At 49.1% G+C, this 8,874-nt stretch overlaps 1 protein-coding gene and 1 non-coding gene across 2 annotated transcripts; one reads left to right on the top strand and one right to left on the bottom strand.

The window, feature by feature from the left end:
- Positions 1-2: 2 nt before the first annotated feature.
- Positions 3-90, top strand: SETTUDRAFT_t108. Its single transcript has one exon. It is a non-coding gene; the product is annotated as a tRNA-OTHER (tRNA).
- Positions 91-2,084: 1,994 nt separating this feature from the next.
- Positions 2,085-6,941, bottom strand: SETTUDRAFT_182963 (uncharacterized protein). The gene is made up of 4 exons (XM_008024334.1): positions 5,323-6,941; positions 4,440-5,223; positions 4,072-4,356; positions 2,085-4,005 (listed from the first exon to the last, which is right to left on the bottom strand). Exons 1-4 carry the CDS (start codon positions 6,927-6,929, stop codon positions 2,194-2,196), a joined length of 4,488 nt encoding a protein of 1,495 aa, XP_008022525.1. The 5' UTR covers positions 6,930-6,941; the 3' UTR covers positions 2,085-2,193.
- Positions 6,942-8,874: the final 1,933 nt, after the last annotated feature.

Genomic DNA, 8,874 nt, shown 5'->3' with positions numbered 1-8,874 from the left:
TCGGGGGGATGGCGCAGTGGTGGAGCGCCTGGAAAATTTTCTGCTGTCTCACGTCAGCAAAGATCGAAGGTTCGAATCCTTCTCCCCTCACAACCATATTTATGGTCCACCCACATGAGAGAGTTACTCATTAAACTACCTATTCGACTGAGAGAGTTACTCGTTAAAACTTGAGAGGAAGACTCATTTAAAGTGAAACATCTGAGAGAGTTACTCACTAAAAAAACTACTAGGCTACGAGCCTCACCTTCATTTAGATAACCCCCTACATTGTACCTACTCAATTTGTACCTAGATCAAATTCTAGCCTACGTAGTTACTTGCAGGCCTTAAGCCTGCACGTCTTATATAGCCCTTTGGGCTGAGAAAGGACGTTAAACTACAATAATAATAATAATAATAATAATAATAAAGAGTACTCTCTGGAGAAGGATGCCACTGGCCGACATGGATTTGATGCACCCACTTCATCATGATGTTTCACGAGATGTCATATAGATACCGATGGCCGCACATCTATTCTATCCACAGTAACTTGCTAAAACTCATTCTATTTTATTTCAACCCGTTTTTGTGTATCTATTCGCATATTTGCCATCACCGCTTGACCGAATATGTGTTTTGGTGTTGAATACCTCTCAAGACCATAACGTCCTCAATATGCAATGTTGCAACGTTAGGTCTGTATGTTCTGCCGAACTTCAATAAACCATCGTAAAAAAAAACAAGATTTTCGGCAAGGGTGGACAGAATTTGCGCAACTACAGCAAAGCTGTATATGTCCATCGCTATGCACTCCAAAGGCTGATCCTGTCGCAATCTGAGACAAGCTTCCAGCCCACTTATCTTACTTTCTATAAATACTGTCACATTAGTACACGAACCCTATGCGTGGTTAAGGTTTTTCAATCAAATTATACGTCACTGTACATCCGATATTCAATAACCTGAGACTGTAAATATTAAGTTTGTATATGGGTGGAAGTGGAAAATTTTCATTCCAGCAGTAGGTTCACTCACCATCACTGTATTGCCTTCATTTATCTTTGAGTATGCTTTAATTAGTTAACGCAAAATGGGTATTTTAGTTAAAGTTTTGATCAAGGGTAAGACTACGTGAACACTGCTAGATCAGGTAGCTTATAAGTACTTTTCTTCGTTTTAGACTTGAAAATAACGAGGGGAGATTAATATCATTGGTGGATTGATCTGGGAGCGTGCTAAACGCCGCACGTAACAAGGTGCATATCCCTGCGACTAATTCATTAATAAGTGAATTTACTAATTAGTGTGTCTCTTCATCCTGGAAGAGCAGAACGTTGTTATAAGTGGTTATTGATCATAGAAACGTCCCAGGAACAATGGCTCCCAGGTATAAAGTCTAGATACCCTTCCATGCAGCACTTTTCCATCGCTTTCAACAAACTCGAACCTCGCTCAAAGCTCTTTACAACAAAAAAGTTCGACTTTGCTGGAACGAATCGCGCAACCTATACATACTATCTTTACAATGAAGTCAATGATTCTACCGCTCTTCATGGCTGCTCTCGTCGCGGCAATCCCGCAGCCTGCACAGCGCCTCACTGGAATCGAAGCTCGAGAGCCGTTGGAGGACCGTCGATCTGTAACCTGCCCCGCTGGTGAAACATACCAGTGCAAAAATAATGGTGCATATTGCTGCCAGGGTGCGCCTACCTTTTCCTGCTCGTTTGCTGGTAAATGTTAAGGTCAAGAGACGTTACATCACGCTCCTGAGTGGTTGTGGTTGGAAATAACTAGGTGTAGGAGGCGACAGGTAACTTTTATAGTTCAATCAACCTTGTGCTATGAAATTAATTTGATTCCACTTTGATGTATTTTGGCCAGAAACAAAAAATAATAACACATGGTGAGGTTGATCTGGGAACGACCAGACATTTCTGTGAAGACATCCTTTGACGTATACGTAATCTGCTCTTTGTGTTATGTTCGACTTTGATGCACTATTATCGCAGATCAGTAACGGCATGTATTACATCTTCTGGAGTAGCGCTATGAACAAGGAAATATTAGCCAAGGACAATCCCTCAGTTGAACAATGTCCGATTTCTCAGCCTCAAGGTACTGGCGTCATACTGAAGCCTGCACACTGTGTGGAACTATCTTTCTGTCACGCAGTCTATCTCCAACAAGGTATAACCCCCTGAACTCAGGTCAAGTACTTGATCTGAACTTAGCTCTCAAACCCAAAACTACATGGTCACCCAGCGCAGCCAGGTTTGGAAAGGACATAATCTCCAAGACGCTAATATTCAAACCCAAAGTTGCTTTCCACCAGCTGCGCAGCTCCACAGCTGCCAGGCTATCAAATCCAATATCAACAAACGAGCGGGCCAGGTCGACCTCGGCGCCATCCTCGACCGGCTTCAGAAGCAGATCAAAGACCCAAGCTGCAACCTCCCTTGCGATGAATTTGCTGGTGCTGGGATCATCCAATCTGTCCACGTTTGCCGGCAACATAGCGATGAAGCTCTTCAGGGCATCTCCAACGGTACCAGTGACAGTATCGGCGCCATCGGCTGCGGAATCCCCGTTGGAGTAGGTTGCCAGCCGACGGTCTAGAAAGGTAGCCTTGCCATGGAACGCCTCAGTTAGGGCCGGAGTCATGCGGAACCCGGTGATGACCTGCGATGGTTCGACAAAATCCGGGCTGACATGTTGCCCGCCATCCGATGCAAGGACGGCAAGTGTGACGGCCTGGAACAGCTCCTGCTGCGACATGATTGCACCTTCGAGCCACTTTGATCGTTCTAGGATCTTGGTATTATCCGCAGTCCAGCCGATCCCCTCCACAGCCCCCACATCAACAACCGACGCGGGTAGGCTTTGGCTGTGTCTGTACTGCACGAACGCATCCATGAATGTATTGCCGGCCGAGTAGTTTGCCTGCCCAGGCATTCCAATAATACCACACATGGAGCTGAACAGCACAAAGAAGTCCAGACCCATGCATCGAGATACGGCATGCAGATTCCACGTGCCCTGAACCTTGGGTTGTGTCGCCGTCTTCCAGTCATCGAGAGTCATTGCCAAGAGTGACCTGTCCTGCAGCACCATGGATAAGTTGAAAATTCCTTTGAGTGGTGCCGGTGATGCGGAAACAGCTTTTTCCACGTCCGTAATACTGGAGACATCTCCCCGGACCACGGTCACGGTGCATCCTTTGTTTTCCAGCTCGCAGAATAGCTCTCGATGTGTTTCAGCTCCAGGGCTACGCGATAAAAACACAAAGTGTGCCGCACCATGCTCAGCCATCCAGCGAGCTAGACCACGGCCCAGCCCGCCGAGGCCTCCGACTAGCAGATAGGATGCATCGCTTTTGAACCTCATGGTGGACGACAGGCGCCAAGTTTGCGGCAAGTCCCCAGACTCACCCATTGACAACAACGTTTTACCAATGTGCTCCCGACTGTCCATGGACCTAAGACACTGCTGCGCATGGCGTGCAGAAAACGTCTCTGCAACCGCCAGTGGCCGAATTTGTTTCTGAGAATACATATCCATTATTCGAGCAAGTAATGGTCCAATGCAGGGGACATCCGAGGGCGCTACCGGGGCTTCCTCTGCTTCAAGTGCATTGAAATGGTTGAGGATGTCGATTGTGATAAGTGACATACTGTTCCGAAGCAACCGGGAGAGAATGTGGGTTTCGTTACCTGCTGCTCTAGCAAGGTTGATGATCTTGCCTCCCGGTGCAACGCATTCGCATGAAGCCGCGAATAGGTCACCAGACAGCGTGTTCAAGACCAAGTCTACCCCCCGCTCATCGGTTGCATCTTTGATCCCACGGACGAACGATGTGTCCCGTGAATTGAAGATTTGATCTCGAGGGATTCCGTAAGCCTCGGCTAGGCTTTCTGCTTTCTTGTCACTTCCTACAGTCACGTAGACTTTGCAACCAAGCATTTGACTGATTTGGATAGCAGCATTGCCTACTCCACCAGATGCTGAATGGATTAACACAGTCTGGGAAGCTCAGTCGTCAGCACAATCTTCTTTCGATCTGGTGGGAAAAAGGAAATGGACACCAACCTGAGTTTTCTTTAGCTGGCCAACATCGACCAGGGAATATATGGCAGTAGAAAAAGCCAAGGGCATTGTACTTGCTTCCTTCAGCGACAATTCATCGGGGATTCGCACGCAGCGTTCCCTGGCCACAGTCACGGACGTGCTGAAGCATCCAGAGGCGAGCACAATGACCCGATCCCCAGCAGAGAGATCGGTGATGCGTGAACCAACACGGCACACGACTCCGGCAGCATCAAGCCCCGGCACACTACTGGAGGCCGCAGCAATATTTGTGGCGTTGGAAAAATCCTAAGACGCGGAGTCATTAGTACTAAACACGACCCATCTACTAGTGACAGGCGAAGCAAAAGGGCGACATATCCCACACATACCAGATAGCTCACACCTGCTGTATCGATATCAATCTCCACCTTGTTTGGCCCAAGAGTTGGTTGCAGTGCATGCACTACCCACTTTGCCGTGTCCGAGTCAAACACGAGCATCGAGTCACTCGTGCTGAATGCCGAGCGCGCTGGATTTTCAACCTCTTCCTGCATGGAGAAGGGAAGCATACGCCCTACTAGAATCGAGTTATTGTGGATCATGTATTCCAACTCGCGGAGATAGGTTTCCGTCTCAAGGCGTTCCCTGAACTGCTCGAACACATCGAGTGCTAGAGCCACCGATGAATGGTCTACAGTCTCCAACTCACACGTGGCAAGATCTACGCCAAACTCTGTGCGAGATGTCCTAGCCACGCCAATGGACATGGCATAACGAGGGTCCTTGCAGCCCACTTGGCTGCTTCGAGTGACCCAAAGTGCCCCGGAGTGTGATCGCTGCAGCTCACGTAGAAAGTCTTGAAACGTGGAAAAGTTGATGGCTGATATGTTGTGGAAAAACGGTAGAGTAGTATCCACCAGGACGATGACATGTGATGAGGGAGCCAGCGACTCTCCGAGACGCTGAACCGTCACCACGTGGCCGCGAGAGCGCAGCTGTTTTTGGAAGAGGACAGCTGTTTCCGAGGAGGCTGAATCAGCAATCAGGATTGTAGATTTGAGTGGAGGCTGGGTTGAGGGTCTGCTCTCCAGCTCGACGGCACTGGTAGTTTGGCTGCCATGGCCCTTGTGCAGCTCGTCCAACGCGGCTTGATCAGCAGCGCCGGCATCGGGGCTGGTGAGCATGTATGCCATGCCCTGGAGCGGGGGGGTCAGGTCAAAAGCGAGGCCGTCCAGGCCGTTGAAGCCCGCGGCCCGCATCTCCAGGTCTCACCGCTCGGGGTTGACATAGGGCTCGTCGGCGCGGCCGTCGCCTGTGCCAGCCCACCATCCCGACAGAACGCCGGTGACGATGTTGGAGTACTTTGTTTCTCCGCACAGCTCTTCCAGGAGCAGCTTGCCGCAGGGATGAAGCAGCTTTCGCACGTTGGCCAGGGTACCGCGGAGACTGGGCGTGGCGTGCAGCACGTTGGATGCGACGATGAGGTCAAAGGACGCGGGAAGAAAGCCCTGGGCGACGGGGTCGCTCGTGATGTCCAGCGTGCGGAAGACGAGGTTGGCATGTGCCGCAAAGCGCGAGCGGGCGGCGGGGAAGAAGGCAGCGGAGATGTCGGTAAAGGTGTATGTGGCGTAGCGGGTGTTGCCAAGAAGCTTGGCGGTGGTCCCGCCCGTGCCTGCGCCAATCTCGAGGATGCGCTGGCGGGGGTGCTGGTGGCCAAGCGCGCGGAACAGGCGAGTGCGATCCACCGTGTTCAGATAGTCGTACATGTCCGTCAGCGTGTCGTCGCCGAGCAGCAGCTCGACCGCGTCCACCTCGCCTTTGCACAGCGGCACAATGTTGTCCACCACCCGCACCATGGCGGCCGCGCATGCTCCCACCGACGTCGCCGATGCCTGCTGGGCCAGCTCCTTCAACACGGCGCCAGAAGCCCGGGCACGACCGTGTGCCCGCAGCCAGCTGTGGTATCTGCCCAGGTGCGCCACACTCGCACTCGCAGCCACGCCCTGCTTCTCCAACTGCCACAGGCTCTCCCCGATGCATGCCTCCGTCAGCCGACTCAGCATGAGCGCATTCTCCGACCAACCGGGCGGCGACGAAACAAGGCTGCTGAGCGGCACAAAGCCAATGGCTGGTGCCCAGTGAAGCCGCGCGCCACTCTCGCACTCGCGCTTCGTCTCCCCTGCCGCTGCCCCCAGCGGCTGGATCAGCGTATCCTCCAGCGTCATCGCCACCGTGCCGTCTGCTGCATATGCCTCGGCACTGGCGCCGAAAGCGCCTCGCCTCAGTGCATGTGCCGACACATTGCACGTCATGTCGGACATGCAGTCGTTGATGCTGATGTTGCCAAAACGCGTGGGCACAGGGAGTTGGCCAATCTTCCACTCCAGCCCCTGATACGACGCCGCGTAGACGCCCTGAAAGCAGGCATCCAGCTTCGTGGGGTGGATCGGGTAGTAGACAGTCTCCTTGACCGTCGAGACAACAGTGGCCGACGAGTACAGACAGGACGAGGATGATCGGAGAGAACGGACTCCTTGGAAACTAGGCCCATAGTCGACCCCAGTCTTGGCTAGGATCTGGTACCATTTGGCAGCATCTATCGAGCGAGTCAGTTCGCGTGAACCGTTGCTACTCTCCGCGGGCCCTCTTCGCCTCGACAAGGAGGATCCGCGTCGGATTCGGCCTGAGCAATGCTCGACCCAGGACACGCCGTTGTGGGAGCTGATTTTGAAGCTGTACCATCCGCCGCACCGCCAAAGCGACGTCATGATCTCGATTGTGTTGTACCGGTCCAGAACCATGGCGTGGTTGAGTTGCAAGTCCTGGATCTGATATCCCGCATCGCCTGCGCTGATCTGACGCGCTGCTTCAATCGCCATTGCGATGTAGCCAGCCGCAGGAAATACTGCACTGCCCGCCACCTTGTGCTCGTAGAGCCAAGGGACATGCTTAAAGAAGAGCACATTGCGCCAAGATGGTTGATCATCTGTACTGAACACATTCCTAGCCCCCAGCAGTTCATGCCGGGGGAATGGCGACTTCTTCCACTCTTTGATGCTGCGAGGCGCGTACACCTTTGACATGGAGTGGTCCCAAGAATACGTCGGCGCATCCGCCAGCACCCGCGCTGTGCCGTCCGGGTCGGTCAGCACATCTAGACGCATTGCCTGGTTCTGCGCAAACATTTTAGTTTCTTTTTAGTTATAATTTATTTACTACTTTTATTTATTTTACCTCTTACGTTTAACTATATTATTTTCTCTATAGGCTTCTATGTAAATACTAAGTTCTCTATTCTTAACTTAGCGTCTATACCTTACTTTTATACTTCTTTCTTTAGTTAACTACTATAACTTAGTTATATAGTTAAGCTAGTAACTTAGCGTAATAAAAAGAAGAAGTAAAGTAATTATAGTAGTAATAATAAACTAGAACTAATACTAAAGCTATAATAGCGCTAAGCTAGTATGCTAGAAAGTAAATTATGTAACGGGTCGAGTCCTATTAAACTGCGCACGCAACTACAACGCGCCCACCGCGCCAAAAAGGCTGGCACAAGATATCAGAGCTGCTGATATCGTTGCGTAGTTGATACATAAGATAGCCACCGCTATCTGTACTGTAGCGGGCTACCTAGCCCGTTACAAATTATAAGTGAAGAAAGATAACCTTCTAAGCTAAGATATTAAGAGGCCTATAGCCTATATAGCTAAGTTCTTATTAGGTTCTAGCGTAAGTTCTATTTATAGATAGTTAACTACGTTAGCTTTAAAGAAGTTTTTATCTTATTTAATTTAGTCTCCTACTTTATTTGGATATACTTTATTATTTATAAAAAAACAATTCATTTAGTATATCTTTTATAAAGTTGGCATAAAAAGAATGTTATTTTAGCTTTATAATTAATAGTAATTAGCGTTTTAGCTATTTGATTATAGTATCTTTGGTATCTAGAATTAAGTCTTAGATTAACTTAGCTATTCTGTTTATTGTGTAAAGGGCTACGCCAGAGAGGCATGACCTACAGGTCACATGGCAGTGAATCACATGACTTTAGTCACGTGACTAAATGACGTGGTTAGTTACGTACGAACAAGCTTAAGTAAGGAGGAAGACTAAAGGTCTGAGCGTTTGTACGAGTAACAACTATAAAAGGAGGGCCCTCTAGATAGTTCTTTTCTGTATCTTTCTTCTTCTGTACAATAGGTGAATGCATACTCGTTAGTTAGGCCTCTCTCGCCCATAACATATTGTCTCTTCTTAACACTCTTCTTATACTAATAGATTACTCTAATAGGCTTATCTAACTAAGGCCTTTTAGATTTAAGAATTAAAGTTAGACTTAATATTAGCTAAAAAAGCTATATTAATCTTACTATACTTAATTAGGTAGCTAGATGGAGAGCTTAAAGGTGCTATAAGCGTTTAATAAGCCTTAAGGATATCTTTATAAGCTCTTATAGTTAGTACTTCTATTATACTATTACGCATAGCAATATACCAAGGTAGAATTATATGATAGTTCTTAGTAGCTAGCTGTAACGATGTTACAACTTCGCCAAGTATTGAGCCAATCCCAGAGCCGGATCGGAGGAAGTACCTGCCGCCCTTCATCAGCCATTCGCCCGAGGTCGGATCCGAATTCGGACCCGACTAGGATAGGTATATATTGAGACACTCCCTGTAGCTAGCTCTGTAGACTTTTGATATCCTTTCGTACAAGGCCTATAGGTGGCTTGTTGAATCTAGGCTCTTTGTGATCCCACGCACTCCCATATGCCTCTGAGTGATCCTACGACCGAAACAGATCCGACCTGCCTTACC

The sequence above is a fragment of the Exserohilum turcica genome (genome assembly GCF_000359705.1).
Source record: "Exserohilum turcica Et28A unplaced genomic scaffold SETTUscaffold_12, whole genome shotgun sequence".
In the NCBI taxonomy this organism is placed as follows: domain Eukaryota; kingdom Fungi; phylum Ascomycota; class Dothideomycetes; order Pleosporales; family Pleosporaceae; genus Exserohilum; species Exserohilum turcicum.
This window is presented reverse-complemented; position numbering and strand designations above follow the sequence as displayed.